This window comes from Acipenser ruthenus, chromosome 31 (assembly GCF_902713425.1).
Source record: "Acipenser ruthenus chromosome 31, fAciRut3.2 maternal haplotype, whole genome shotgun sequence".
NCBI lineage: Eukaryota > Metazoa > Chordata > Actinopteri > Acipenseriformes > Acipenseridae > Acipenser > Acipenser ruthenus.
Genome location: NC_081219.1, coordinates 12,595,295 through 12,609,834, shown reverse-complemented (window position 1 = coordinate 12,609,834; position 14,540 = coordinate 12,595,295). Strand labels below are relative to the sequence as shown.

The window sequence follows — 14,540 nt, the reverse complement described above, 5'->3', positions numbered from 1 at the left end:
CACTGCAATAATCCATAGTTAGTTTAAATGCTAAATGTGAATGCTTTAGAAAAGGAAGGCTGTACCTGCAACATACAAACATTACTAAATACAAAAGTGTGTTTCATGTAAGCGGTAACTGGAACGTCACCCTTCAGCCCATTACATAGCAATATCCATTTAAAAAGACATACATTTCTGCACTGAACACATCTTTACTTAGTATTTAATTGTATAATCATTTTAGATGTCGCAAGGGATACATACACTTGGATGGCTCTATGATACAAATACATACAGGCATGAATAAGAAACCAATAAGAAGTTATTAAATATGTATATTAAAATCTCTTCACTGTATAAATTTACAATGAACTGTACAAACAGTGAGCTGGAGGTTGGTGTATGTATGTATATATATATACACACAGACACACCCTGAAGCTGGTTCAGCTCATTCTGTCGCCTCGTTGGCCAGCTGTTCCAGCTGTGCAGCCTCTCTCTGCCCCTGCTCTATCAGCTCCGCGCTCAGCTGCCAGATCTTGACCGTTCCGTCAGCGTTGCCAGCAGCCAGCAGGCGGGGCTGTTTGGGGTTGAACTCCAGGCAGTAAACGGGCTTCCCTCCCGCGTCCTGCTCAATGGTGGCAGCAGGTCTTAGAGAACCCCGTCCCAGATCAAAAATCATTACTGATCCTGCAACACAATTCACAGCAAGCCTCTTTACAGAACAATGACCCAGTCTCGTTACAGGGGTAGCTGGGAGCTCCTCTGAACAAATCTCATGCTCCCAACAGCCAACAAAGCCTGTCCTGAGAGACCAGCAAGCCAACAGAGAAGCTACTAGAAACCACACAAGGTCCAGAACCACATGGTTAGCTTTGAAGTGAGTGACACGGGTGTGCCATCATGAACTTTTAAATACAAATTCTTTATTTGTACAGCCCCATCAATTCACCTGGAAGGAAAGGTGATCCTAACATCCATTTATAAGCATTTTACATGTATAGTTTATCTGTTTGGAGGGGGAAAAACATCTGTTGCTGCTTCGTTTATTTAGAGTGCGATGTTACCAGATTATTTTTCTGATATCTCTCAATAACAAAGGCTATTCTCTACCACACACTGGAACTTAAACCTTCACCGCATTAAAACAGCAAGAGGCTTTTAAATACATTCTTTGTTCAGGTTTAATAAACTGGATTCTGTAATTAAACCAGTCTTGTCAGAAGTAATAAACCCACAGATTTCTGAGAGGAAGGAATGGGGTGTTACCTTGCCCTGTAGCTGCAGCGAAGACGAGCGGCCGCGTGGGAGACCAGCGCACGCTGAAGAGGTAAGAGTCCGAGAGGCGGAGAGAGAGGAGGGGCGTGGCCTGGAGCAGCGAGCAGAGGTGGGCGTGGCCATCCATCCCAGCACATAGAAACAGGTTCCTGGAAACCGCAGGGATTGGAACATTGTGACACAAAGGTTCCACCAGAGAGACCCCACTCTGGACAGGCTGCAGGGCACTGCACTTGCATATTTTATAGAGAAAGGTAATCGCATCAAGAATGAAACTGTATTTTTCTGTTTGTGCTGTTAACCACCTCTCTTAGAACATGTCGGAATGTTTCACAATATAGTCAAAACCCTAAAACATGCCGCAGTAGTCCTTTTGCAAGAGCTTGGACCTTTCACAGGAAAAAGATAATTAAAACCTCAATCATGTTTAAAGGACTTGTCTTTACAAAGATTACTGCATGTTGCCTAACATTATCCACAATAATTATGACAATTCCTTTATAAAACCCTGAACCCTTACCTTACCTAGGCTAGCTCTCTGACCCTAAAGCCTAAGAAACACCAGGCAGCTTTTTGCAGTTAACATTTTGAAGCAATTTTCCGCAGCCGCACACTCACCTGTGGAACGGAGAGCAGTGGATGGCGTGGATGGGGCCAGCGTGGCTGGAGAAGGAGAACTGAGCCGGGGCCCTCAGGGCCAGGCCGCTGCTGGGTGAGCTCACCGCTGCAGGGGTGCGCGTGGAGAACGAGCACTTCAGCACCAGCCCGCCCTCCACCCCCACCAGGAACATGTCCGAGTCCCAGGGGCATAGAGACAGGGAAGTGACGCCAAGCAGGCTGTCCCCGCGGGCCTGGGGGACCGGGTCAAACAAGCCATTAAAACAGACACTCAGATAACATGGTACAGCTGTGCACGCAGTCACTGAAGAGGATATATGCCTTTTACACTGTTACTGACTCAAGATTGATATACAAATTGTGAAACTGTGCAACTCCCTCCTTGACCGTGCTCGGAGCGACCTTCAGGCTTGCTCTGCCCCTCTCACTCACCTTGCTCAGTTTGATGTTGCGTGGAACCTGTTGTGTGACCAGTGCGAAGCCTTTACTCAGTGTGAGCTGCCCCTCGCTGTCCAGCTGCCACACCAGGATCCTCCCGTCCGCCCCAGCACTCAGCACACTGAACCCGCCTCCTCTCCTGGCTCCTGGCACCCAGTGCACCTGTGGGAGGAGACACACTCCTCACTGCTTCCTGCACTCACAGTATAAGCTGGCCTGGGGGCACACACTACGTTTCTATCAGGAGTGAATTGTTTTAATTGTGGACCTGTGCATACAAACAGTGTCCTGTGACACGCAGCATCAGGGATTCCGGACCCGCAGTAAAAAAGATTACCTGGTAGACTGGTTCCCTGTGAGTCTCGTCTGACATCGCTGTCCTTGCACACAGAGGGTCCTGGGTTCGACTGGTATCCCACACCAGCACCTCCCCACTGTAAAGGCCTCCTGCACAAACACCAGCGCACACATGAGTCATCAATGCAGGCAGGTTTAGCCACTGAAAATACAGTTTTAGGGACTGCCTACCAGCAATAAGAGAAGGCTTAGATGGGTGGAAGGACAGACACATCACAGAAGTGGGTACGTCTATAACCAGATCGGGACGCTTCGGATTTAACCCCCTCCTGTCCAGGTTCCAGGTGCACACGAAGGATTTTTCCGTGCTCCAGTCACCATCGTCCAGCCTTTGAATTAAAAAAAATAATAATTTAAAAACATCTCCTCTCCCAGCTTCCAGCATCTGCACAGTACGAGGCTCGCTCTGGCTGCTCGCAGTAACAACTTCAAGAAAACACCATTTTATTCCTACCTTAAAAAAAAACAACTATGAAATCACTGTAACATTTTTTAGCGTCTGCTTAGGGTAACCTGTGGCTCCACATGCACTGGGCCAGCTTGGGACAGTTCAGGCTTTTCAACTGGTACCCCCAATGCATTCTGGTACGTTTTACCTGTCTCGGGTACTTTTCACTTATTTTCTTTAAGCAGGACTACACTTCCCAGAATGCATTGGGGCTGCGAGTTTTAAAAGCCTGAACTGTCCCCAGTGAACATGGAGTCATGTGATAACCCTGCGTCTGCTGCTGAAATGTTTGAATGATTAATAACACTGAGCTCCGTGCGGTCATGGCTCTGTACTCCTGCAGTGTGGGTGCTTACCTGCCATAAGCACACGCAACCACAGACCCTGTGGTGTTCCAGGACAGACTGGTAACCTGGAGTCCACTCTCCTGAGCTTCTGAGTACTGTAGAGCGTGTAAGCACGACACCTAGACAGACAAGAGCTACAGGTCCAGATCTTCCATGTGCTTCACACCACAGGGCGCTTTTCAACATATATTTATGATACAAAAACTCTCCATTTGACTTTAATCAATGCAGTTTGAGCAAATCTTTCAGAATTCCACAGTGTTTACACAAACAATAAGGTACAATATAATAAACCTCACCGTTTCACTCTGGTCCTCCCAGTTCACCTCAAACCCCTCAAAGGCATGGCTTTTCACATTCCTTTTTAACTCCTTAACGACCACGCCCTCCACGCTGTGTAAAAACTCCCCCAGGCCAGGGTAATGTATCGGAGACTCCCGCTCCAGGGCAAAGTGCTGCGTTCGGTGTTCGTCTGCTTCGGTCTGCGTAGCATTCTCTGAAGTGTCACCCGCCTGAACTTCCACCTCGGCAGTTTTTAATTCTGTAGTTTGACAGGTTTTCTTAAAAGTAAAAATTAAAATAAAAAAAAGTGGGTCGGTCACAACCTCCAGTTCAAATGCTAGTCCCATACCGTTACATTTCAATAGGGCCACATTATAACACTTTCTATGTATGTCTCAATTTGCATTGCAGTTTGAGCCAGTCCAGGTTTTAAACAAACAGCTGGCGTGGCTGAAATCGCTATACATTGAGAGTAAACAAATCAGACAAATATTTAAATATATAAACTGTGAAGTAAAATACCGAGAGCAAAATCTAAAAAAAGTGAGTTAAACGAAATGCAGGGAATGTGAACAAACGAGACTATCAAAATCCTGTTTCTGATGAACGCTTATATTTTAAAATCATTTGATCGAGATGTGCTGCTTCAGTAAGTGGAGAAATAACCCTGCTTTCAATATGAAACCCTATCCCAGATCGTGCACGACCACAAACTAACAATATTTAAGGGCGTGTGGATATTATTTTAAATGAAATCGTACATACCGACTCCTGCTGCAGCAGCCGCGATTTCCTCCAAAGAGATTCTGCTCCCACCGTCTCCAAAGTCTCGTCAGTAAACATTGTAAAAATAAAACTATAAAATTATATAGCGAATGCTTCCATACAAGAAAATCGTTTTGTCCTTCTGGTATCTTATTAGCTTTAGTTGTTACAGGAAAAAATATATACGTTAGGTTTTAAAACTTAACCATAAATGCAATTTAATAACGCCAATGTCCTTGCATGTTTTTAAAATAGCTCCAAAAATATCAATGCATTCCAATGGAAACTCATATAAATCCACGCACGAGTATTTATTTATATAAATATATCGCGTATATGTCTTTGACGGCAGCATTAACACTGCAAACTATCTGTTGTGTTTTAATATCCTCGAATTCATGGCTAATAATCCGCACTTACCAACCAGCAGCGGAACCACTTCCGCCCGGAGCGTCTGCTTCCCTGGCAACAGGAACGCAAGTGGTGGTTGCTAAGGGTCTAAACATTATTTTTTTTATCATGCTCCGTAAGTAATTTCAATGTGATACACGCGTTAAGAACAATAAAATACGATTTACAAGGTGTAAGTACGTGCAGAAGGGGAACATTTTTACTTAAAAACTCCAGGTTTAAACCTCCAGTCAGTAAGCGGCGCTGTGGCTCAAATTAACAACATCTCACATTTTTGTCTACGACTTCATAGGACTGATTTGAGTCGCAAAAGCCGAGTGATTGAAATATATTTCGCGTGTCTCCTATTTAAGCATTATTTGACTTTTTTTTTACTATTCTAAAATTAAAAGTACGCCGTGGATCCTGACGTGTAAATAAATGCTAAAATGGCACATTGTAAAAACTGAAACTACGGCAACATTAAAACAAATGTTCTGTCTTGTGTCTGTTTAACAGGAACCACCTTTTTTTTTTAAACAGTGATTATTGAAACTGAGAGAGATTCTTATTCGAGTCGCTGCTCGGTGCTTCTTATTACCAGCATGCTGCTGCTGGTGCAGGTCTCTTTGCTGGTTTCCTGGCTGCTCTGTTACAGCAACGCTTGCGAGGAAGGCGTGCATGCCAGCAGCAGTAAGAGAGGGGGCGATATCCTGCTCTGCAGGTCTTGCGGCTATGAAATCGCATCAAGTCTGGACCTGAAATTCATCGCCAGCAAGTTGGCTTTGGCACAGCGAAACGACACGGTCATCGGAGACCAAAAAGTCACGCTGCAGCTCTTTGAAAACCCCCACGGCCGACGCTTCCAGGTTATCACGTTGAAGCAAGCGGCGCTGCATAAGCACTGGCCGGCCGACGGTCATTTCAGCTGGTTCCCCGGATTCTCCTGGACCATGTCCACGTGTCCTCGGTGCCATGCCCATCTAGGTAAGCGGGGTTTGTTTGGTTTGGTTTGTACAATGATGTGGTGTAGACTACCTCCGACCTTTTAACATTGCCCTTTGCACTAAGCCAATGTAACGCAACTTTTTGTTTGTGGCATTTTTTTTAATGAAATTCGAATAGTCAAATACCTTAAAAGAGTCGATATGGAAATCTTGATTTGAGAAACTTTAGTGAAGATTGTTTGAAAAATAAAAGTCCTCTTCAATAAACTGCTTTGAACAGTTGCTTTACTTAGCGAGGGAGCTGACGTGTGGATTGTATTTACTAACATAAACAGTGTCATTTCCAGTGTAGCATACAGTGTGATTATACTTCAGAGGATAAAGTAAAAAAACATTCGTAATATTGTGAATCAAACTAGGTTTTTATAAATCTGTACTTATTCTTGTGACTGTACAGCTATGGCCAAAAGTTTTGCATCGCCCTATAGAATTAACAAATGTTGCTTTTTAAAGTCGAATTAAATCTGCTGAATAATGTTTACGTTAACACATTGAATTGCGTACAGCTTTGTAGTCTAATATACTTAACGAAAAATGTGACGTTTCGAAATCTCACATGAAATACTGTACTACTTACTATTATGGCGTCCGGTAGAGTTTTGCGATATGAATTTGTAGTTTCTCTGATTTACACGATGTTAAATAAAATAAACAATATTATGTTAATTCTAGTTTTTATTTCAGTTACGTTTCACTCCATAGCTGGCGTGTGTTCCCATTCATGTATTTAATGAATTAATTATCCATGGCGTGCTCCCTCCCTTTCTGTTTTCCGCTTTAGGTTGGTCTTTCCAGCCCAGTAACTGGCCGGGTCAGGTCACAGAGAAACATTTTGAAGAATCCGAGGAGACATTTGTGGCATTAATAATCGATAAACTTCTGCAAGAGAACTTTGCTGCCACGCTCCTTGTGGTGCCAAGGACATTTAGGAGTTAATAACGTGTGTGCTTTTTACTTTTTAAAGATTATGTAAAAAAATAAATAAATAAATAAAATAAAAAAAGACTTGTCTTTTATGATTTCCAGACTGCCCTGTCCTTCATTCTCACGCGAATGTGGCTTTGTGTATTTAAAACCAAACCACAACTATTTCTAAGAAAAACAACACTTTTTTTTACATTACAATTGTTATTAATTTGGAGGATCACTTTAATAATATCTTTATTTTTATATAGCGCCTTTCATAGCGGACCACCATCACAAAGCGCTTTACAGAGGTAGGCTGTGAACTGTGCATTATATGCAGAGTCACTTACAATAGGACATTGATTGAACAGGATGGAGCACAAGGAGGTTCAGTGACTTGCTCAGGGTCACAGAGTGAGTCAGTCAGTGGCACAGGTGGGATTTGAACTGGTGGCAAGACCTGGACTTCAACCACTGGACCACACTGCCTCATCTTTCAGGTGCAAGTAAACGATTACTATGGTCAACATTGACTGGTGGTATTGTAGATTGAATACAATGGTCATGTTGGGTAAGAAACGATTCATTTTCGCCTTTTTACCACAGAAGTTCAGCGCCTGTAATGCTGACGGTGAAACATATTATATTCACTGCAGAGCCGGTTTTACCTTCCAAAAAATTAAAAGACGTTTTATTTCAATTCTAGGGTTCAACATTAAATCCTTCAGACCTATAATGGCTAGTTAGCACTAATACTGGTCTATCCTAATTAAAATAACATTCTAATCAAGCAGTAGTGCTGATCAATGTCTGTGAAACCAGACGCAATTGTACTTAAAGTGAGCTTTTATTTGGGTGAAATATTCCACTATTAAATAGAGGAGATGGGTGCAAGCATTTGCAGCAGTATTTTTTTTTTTTTTAATTCTTTGAAATCAATTAGTATACACCATCCCTCCTTTAATATATCCAATACCTTCACAAAACTGAAATATCCTTTGACAGACAAGTTTCAGGATGTTGCTAGGATTTGCACTGTGAAATCATGTTTGTAGAAAAGATTAAGGCTTAGAGCAGGTAAAACACTAAAGCATAGTTTGGTGAGACCATTTATTTTGCAAAAAAAAAAAAAAATCAAGTCGGGGGGGGGGGGGGGGGGGGGGGGAAGTCTTTGACCTCTACGTCAACAGGACGTTACATATAAAAACAGAACACAAATAGCAGATTGTTGCCAGTATGTATAATTTACACAAAGACCAGTGTCCATTTTATCCAGACAACACCTTCTATAATGGGAATACAGCCACAAACAGATCCCATATGAAACAAGCCTGTTGCTGTTTAACATACAAATACAATCCTCCCTCCTCTCATCTTTAATCAGCAACACTATCATATTCATCCCCCACTTTTCAACACTGTCCACTACACTGCATTTATTTATTTCGATTTACCCCAGCAGTTGCTGTTCCCTTGTCTTAATCTTTTAAGACAGCTTTAGAATAAAGTTTGCGAGTGCTGTATCTGCTGGTCATTGCTGCTGCACAGACCTTCAATGACAGTAAGACAGCCACAAGCCAGTATGTGTACACATTTAGTTTTATTGTAACAAAGCAACTTGCACACTTTAACATTTAAAACTGAGCAGTTCTTTCCAGTGCGGGAAAAAAAAAAAAAGTTTAGAATGTAGATTCCATTTAAGTTTCTACAGGTAACGCTTTTTTTGTTTGTTTGTTTGTTTTAAATACTCCATGAGGTGTCAGAGCTCAAAATCACAAGAGAGGAATGGGTTTCTTTTTTTGTTTTATTTAAAAATGTCATCTCAAACTTTGTGGACGTCTGTAAAACATTACAATGCATCAAATCAACAAACCCCCTAGTCAGTGATGTTGTGTCAAAACGCCCACTTGTACCCACCCAAACCAACAGTCTACAATAACCCCACCCTAGCCTATTGACCCCAACATTACGTTTTATTACAAGAGGAAACAGGAACAAGCTGGTACTTCCTAACTGTCCATATAATCACATGGGGAAAACAGAGTGCCATCTCTAGGGGCCTAGGAAGGATTGGGAAAAGAATAAAATAAAAATGGACAATCTAGAACTAGGTAAATCACTGCACAATGGATTTAAACTTTTCAGCTCTCAACAGGAGAAAAAAAAAATATATAAATTGCTTTTTTTTTTTTAAGCTACAGAAGATGGCGTGCCGATTCTATTAAGGGTTTCTTTTCTTTTCAAAGAAAGAGGGAGCTGGGAATGGTAAGTGGAAGTTCATGTAAAGAGATTGCCACTGTTGACTTCCAAGGCAAGTCTTTCCTGGTAATAATGTGAAAGGATGGTGCAGACAAAAAGGAGAGATCAAGGAGACCGAGCACAAAAAATATAATATAAAAAAAAAAAAAAAAAAAAAAAGAATAGACAGCAACTTGCTCCCAGAGATTGGAGGATCGTTAAAAGGGGAGAAGGGGAGGGGAGTGGAATAGGTCTTCAGGTCTAGTCATCTTCTCCGTCATCATCCTGAAGAAAGAGAAGAAAACATTGAGATTATATTGCACATAGAATATATTTACTGCTAGACCAGTGAAGTTATCAAACTGAATTGAGAGAATCACCTTTTGGACACATTATATAAAACTTTACTCCAACAGTGAAGTTACCAGCAAATACAACTGGGTAACAAACACACTAGATCAGACATGTTTTTAACCTACCAAGTTGTAATACACAGCCATGTATAAAACAGTGACCTGCAACTTTTACAAAGCACACGTTAGTGAACCCAGTCTTAAGAGTGACATTAGTGCCACACTGAGGCCAATCTGTCTGGTGACATCACAGATTGATAATATTTGACTACTAATATATCCAGTGGCTGGCAGGCACTTTGGTTATTTTCAATTCTCTTACCTCTCCTTCCTCCCCATCGTCATCCTCCTCGTCTTCCTCCCCATCATCCTCATCTCCTTCCTCGTCGATATCTTCCAAACCCTCTTCCTCTTCGTCGTCATCATCGTCATCCTCACCATCTCCCTCCTCATCATCCATGTCAGGGACCTGCAGGCAAAATGGCTCAAATGAATACACCTTACTAGGGGGGGGTTGGATTAAGTTTAATTTCTTAATGTAAGCGTATTAGAAACCTTGGGTCGCCAATCAGAAAATGCATCATAAGAACGAGCTCTTGAATACAGCACTGTTGCCTTTGAATTACTACATTTATGTATAAGACTACAAATACAAGGAGTGTGTGAAAGACACTAACAAATCAAAACTGCCTTACTCTTAAGCATACAACGGTTAAACATGAAACAAAACTGTTCCATCAAGCCCTAAGCTTTTGATTAAAAGTAGAATGATCAGAGATTACGGAATACATTCTTAAATTGATTTGGGGCACCCAGGTTCCCAACTCCGTAGCTACATCTGAATGCAAAATTACTGGACAGATTTTAGGATAGCAGAAACTTCTAAGCAAGCCAAATGTACTAATAAACCAGATTCTGATATCTGTCAAGTCTAAATCGTTGTGAACACATCTCTGGCTCCAGTGAGGGCGACACATAACCCAAACTTCCATGCCATAGGAAACAGACTAGGGACAATTAAACTTACCAAATAGTACTGTAATGGGTTAGGCCAGATGTCATCCTTTATGACCTCTCCGAGCTCATCTGCCCCTGCATCAGAGTGGTCGGTGAACCAGGTGAAAAAGCTCTCTGGTTCTTCATGTTGCCTCTTTCTGCCTGCCTTATTCTGTGTCTGGCTAGAGCGCTTTGTGAGGTCCTGAGGGACAGAAAAATGCCGTTAACATGCGTGCCTGTATTCCGGAAATAAAGTCTCCATTTACATCCACACGCTGGTTTAAAAAATGAAATACAAATACTCAGAAGGACAAAGCTTCATCAAATATGGACCCGCGGATATGAAGAGGGCAGAATCCATGCAAAGGTATGCTGCCGTGTCCTGTATTATGGTACCACAAGAAAGTGTGCTAAGAAAGTGAACACCAAATATTACTGTAAAATCAGATGTGCTGTCCTCCATACAAAATGAACTACTGTTGTACCTCTGGCCATCTCCACTATATGCGTCTCAACAGACTGTCATTCGCACAGTGGTTAGGCTAGCAGCATGTGCCCTGAGCATGGCAAGGGAATCCCACAAATACTCAAAACAGTTACTGAATCATGAAGAGATAGCATAACCCAAGGTGCAACTGTTTTACAAAGACTAGACCACAAATGGTTTGCTAGCAGGTTTTCTAAATGTCATAACTCCCTTACAAAACAGCAAGTAACTAACAAAAAGATTAGACAGACCTAGTCTCCAAGTACAAATGTAAGAAAGTCCTCGCAGGTCTCTCCAAATATGGAGCAAGCCATTTCCATAACATGCAAATCTATTCTATTAATAAAAACATGAATTCCACACCTTAGCAAGATTTGACTGCTTTACAGTTTGAGTGTTTTACATGCCTTGCTTTTAACCTTAATTGTGATAAACTACTGCATACGTTTACACTATTGCAGATACAGGAGTCATTTCCAGAGCAAAAAAAAACAAAAAAACACCCTATGGAGCACACAAAGTCTGATTAACTCAATTTAAAACATACAGATAGATCAAGGATACCATACCTTTCCTGCTTTCCATTTGATCTCTGTTGATTTTGAAGACGGGTCTCCACTCTCATTCAGATGAAACTCTTTGGAAAGAATTTTGTTTTCGAAGTAGGGGTTTTCATCAAAATACTAGAGAAATAAAATAAAAATAGATTCAGATAAGGTTTTAAGTGATCCTCACCACAGAACACTTAACAAAAATAAACGCCCACTTACAAAATCTATTCTGTATCCCGATTTGATGTCTTCAAATTCTGTCACTTCGACTCTGGTCAGGTAATGAAGCGCTTCCTCATCCTCTTCCCCAAGAAGAGCAGACACTACAAACACAAGCTCAATATTACTTCCAGGATCATTCGGCTCATTTTGCAACAGGGGGAAGCAGAGGTACATAAAAACACATTGACAATAATTGTTTGTACAATCATCCATTGAGCTTGATACATACTATTAAGTTTGTTATTTTTCCCCCCAGTTTGAATCATTGACTAAACAATGAACATTTAATATGTACCATAGTATACCTTCACATTTTAGATCCAGTTTATTGTAATTATTTAAAAAAAAAGTTTAAGTGGAACATGGTGTGCAGGAAACATTGAGATGAAGCTCACCTTGTGGATGGTTGACAAACGTCGTGACCCAAAAGTTAGGGATTTTGGCGATCAATTCTGACCTCTTCTGGAAGAACGGCTGGCGTAGTTTGTTGTATTTCTGTTCTACTTTTAAGATTTCCTCACTGGCCTGTTCATTCAATCTAAAACACAGATTATGCATTTGATTGATTAATATAACGGTACTTTCATTTAATAAGTGATCTTAGCAGCATCTATGTGTGGTTCTAGTTTTATATAGAAAAATTGTCATCTTTCTAGTAGACTTGCACAATTTACATAAATGCAGATTTTATTCAGGTTTGTCAAAGTTTACCAAACTTTCACTTCATGAAATTCCCTATCACACAACACACATTAAAAAACAGTGCAGTATGCTTATTGATGAACTTTGCTTTACCTGTCAATTTCATTTTGTACTTCATCAATATGTTCAATTGCTTCTTGTTGCTCTTTTTCTGTAAGGAGAAACAAACATAGAATCACTTGTTACGGGTCAACACGCCATGTAAAATCAACTGGAGGAAAGTGCTTTTAAATGCCAAGTGTAGTAAACAATTTAAAATATGGAAACAAAAACGATGTAGTTTTATAGAAACACCAATTAAAATATGTTTTCTAAGTAACCAACTTCCTTGGCGAATATTATACAACTTTTATATCGACAGTCTCCGATACTCTACTTGTCAGAACAAGAGGCAAGTTACACAAACGCAAAGCTTGACCATACGAGGCAGGGCAGTAATACTACAGAGATGTGTAAAAAGGCGAGCATAACTTCAATACACAACACAGACCTGATCAGATTGCACAGTGCTGCCAAAACTTATTCACGGTATATTTAAACAAGTTGCGGGTAGGGTTCTGTCAATACCGTGTTGGGATTGAAATTGGCAAACCCACGTGGTTTTATTATTTTAAAAAAAGCACCGGGAGCCCTGCGAGTTTGAAAACACACTGTGGTAAGTCGGTGTGTATACCTTAACACCAGTCCTTAACCATAAAAACTTGCTGTGGCGCTTATAAATATTGATCATATTTTTAAAATACTTAAAAAAAAAAAAAAAAAAAAATTATATATATATATATATATATATATATATATATATATTAAGCAGACATGTACCGGTATTTAATACATAGAATTAACGTTTCGCGCGTTTAGGAATTTGTCAAAAAAGTGAACCACATTATTGCTATACCATAACTAACTAATGTTTCATGTTTACTACCCCCCGCGGCCTTGAAAAAAAAACATGGGCTTAATACAAAGTGCGCAAGGTATTTGTAAAGTATACTTAATTTACAAAAAAAATAACTACCACCACTCCTTCGTAAACGCTTTTTTTTTTTTTAAATCCCTTTGTGTTAACCTCGCGTTTGAATGAACAGCGAGCGAAACTGCGGTTTCCTGCTGCTGAAGCCGGCCGCGTGGTTTGAATGAGAGGCCTCACTCGGAAGCTTCCCATTCCCTCTCTGCAGCAGCACCTGCGGGACAGGAGCGCCATCATAAACAAATGATGAACACAAAACACACACATGCTCCAGCGAGTGTTAAACCTCACAAACCAATAGCTACGAAACGGCTTGTTTTTTAAGAAGCCCGTAACACTAAAGTAACGCAACTGCATCATGGCGGAGCTAGAAAACAACAATAAGCTGCACTTAGGCCGCAGAGTAGCTCATTCAGCAACAAAACACAGCCGGGCACGGTCCGCAGCAGCCGCCGCGGAAAACCACCGCTTTTATCTTAAAAGCTGGGAGTTGCGTTTTTAACCGGCCACGCTGTTCAATAACACCGAGTTTCTACATCAATTCCAAGCGTGTGTTAAATACACAATGAAGCTACGATGGAAAACATGGCCTCCCTCGCCGGTCTATCTCCCACTCGCCCCCTATACTTCAACGCACGCAGCGGGATTAGCCACGCTTACTCCCGTGTGCTATCCGGCGATACACCAAGAGAGGTTGCCCGCAATAAAACGCCCGTTTTCTCCGACAGAACAAACACCCTTGAACGAAACTAAAGACCCAACACTGTTAAAAAAAAAAAATGGCGGTGGGCTGGACGCCGCCATTCCTTACCTGAGGTTTCGTCCGCTCCGTCATGGTTAGAGTTCAGCTCCTTTTTACTGACTTTTGCCGCCGACGCCGACATGTTTTCGCAGGGTTTTAAACGGACGGCTTCCGAGAATGTATTTCGTTTTTGGTTTCAGGGGTCTCCTCAGTACCGAGAAAACTTGTTGTTTTTTGTTTTTTTTTTTCTGCCTTGGTGGGAAATCTGCGAATAAAGCGTGTCTCGCGCTCTTCCACACCGTAAAAAGCGAGAGAGACTCACACACACCAGCGCTCGAGCTCACCCACTCACGCACGCGCTCGAGCTCGCCGAATGGAAATCGAAGAAAGAACTCCGCCTCCACGAGGGACGAGGTACAAACCCCGCTGCTCGCGCCCGGGCTGCCATCCGATTGGACAACCGC

At 41.6% G+C, this 14,540-nt stretch overlaps 3 protein-coding genes across 5 annotated transcripts; 1 reads left to right on the top strand and 2 right to left on the bottom strand.

Annotated features, from left to right (window-relative positions):
• Nucleotides 1–189: 189 nt before the first annotated feature.
• LOC117422202 (cytoplasmic dynein 2 intermediate chain 2-like) lies at nt 190–6,569 on the bottom strand. Of its 3 annotated transcripts, none has more exons than XM_059005340.1 (10): nt 6,490–6,569; nt 4,516–4,606; nt 3,768–4,028; nt 3,478–3,587; nt 2,845–3,002; nt 2,654–2,763; nt 2,311–2,478; nt 1,879–2,111; nt 1,252–1,409; nt 190–672 (listed from the first exon to the last, which is right to left on the bottom strand). In XM_059005340.1, the coding sequence occupies exons 2-10, from the start codon at nt 4,591–4,593 to the stop codon at nt 434–436; spliced, it is 1,515 nt and encodes a 504-aa protein (XP_058861323.1). In that variant the 5' UTR covers nt 4,594–4,606; nt 6,490–6,569; the 3' UTR covers nt 190–433. The 3 variants fall into 3 exon arrangements, with proteins under 3 accessions (XP_058861323.1, XP_058861322.1, XP_034765036.2); XM_059005339.1 differs by lacking the exon at nt 6,490–6,569 and adding an exon at nt 4,936–5,164; XM_034909145.2 differs by lacking the exon at nt 6,490–6,569 and having other exon boundaries at nt 4,516–5,164.
• Nucleotides 5,224–6,928, top strand: si:ch211-51h9.7 (uncharacterized protein LOC558400 homolog). The gene is made up of 2 exons (XM_059005341.1): nt 5,224–5,892; nt 6,694–6,928. The coding sequence occupies exons 1-2, from the start codon at nt 5,511–5,513 to the stop codon at nt 6,846–6,848; spliced, it is 537 nt and encodes a 178-aa protein (XP_058861324.1). The 5' UTR covers nt 5,224–5,510; the 3' UTR covers nt 6,849–6,928.
• A 1,471-nt stretch (nt 6,929–8,399) lies between these two features.
• LOC117396790 (protein SET) lies at nt 8,400–14,465 on the bottom strand. Its single transcript, XM_033994981.3, has 8 exons — nt 14,146–14,465; nt 12,461–12,518; nt 12,061–12,203; nt 11,663–11,766; nt 11,462–11,575; nt 10,437–10,607; nt 9,732–9,878; nt 8,400–9,341 (listed from the first exon to the last, which is right to left on the bottom strand). The coding sequence occupies exons 1-8, from the start codon at nt 14,216–14,218 to the stop codon at nt 9,318–9,320; spliced, it is 834 nt and encodes a 277-aa protein (XP_033850872.1). The 5' UTR covers nt 14,219–14,465; the 3' UTR covers nt 8,400–9,317.
• Nucleotides 14,466–14,540: the final 75 nt, after the last annotated feature.

Excerpts from the sequence above, each read along its gene's own strand:
- LOC117422202 (XM_059005339.1), bottom strand. The coding sequence starts at position 5,036 with ATGATAAAAAAAATAATGTTTAGACCCTTAGCAACCACCACTTGCGTT. Across the intron at positions 1,410-1,878 it reads CACTGCTCTCCGTTCCACAG|GAACCTGTTTCTATGTGCTG; the intron begins GTGAGTGTGCGG and ends TGCGGTTTCCAG. Across the intron at positions 673-1,251 it reads CGCTGCAGCTACAGGGCAAG|GATCAGTAATGATTTTTGAT; the intron begins GTAACACCCCAT and ends ATTGTGTTGCAG.
- si:ch211-51h9.7 (XM_059005341.1), top strand. The coding sequence starts at position 5,511 with ATGCTGCTGCTGGTGCAGGTCTCTTTGCTGGTTTCCTGGCTGCTCTGT. Across the intron at positions 5,893-6,693 it reads TCGGTGCCATGCCCATCTAG|GTTGGTCTTTCCAGCCCAGT; the intron begins GTAAGCGGGGTT and ends TTTCCGCTTTAG.
- LOC117396790 (XM_033994981.3), bottom strand. The coding sequence starts at position 14,218 with ATGTCGGCGTCGGCGGCAAAAGTCAGTAAAAAGGAGCTGAACTCTAAC. Across the intron at positions 12,204-12,460 it reads GTACAAAATGAAATTGACAG|ATTGAATGAACAGGCCAGTG; the intron begins GTAAAGCAAAGT and ends TCTGTGTTTTAG. Across the intron at positions 9,342-9,731 it reads ACGATGGGGAGGAAGGAGAG|GATGATGACGGAGAAGATGA; the intron begins GTAAGAGAATTG and ends CTCTTTCTTCAG.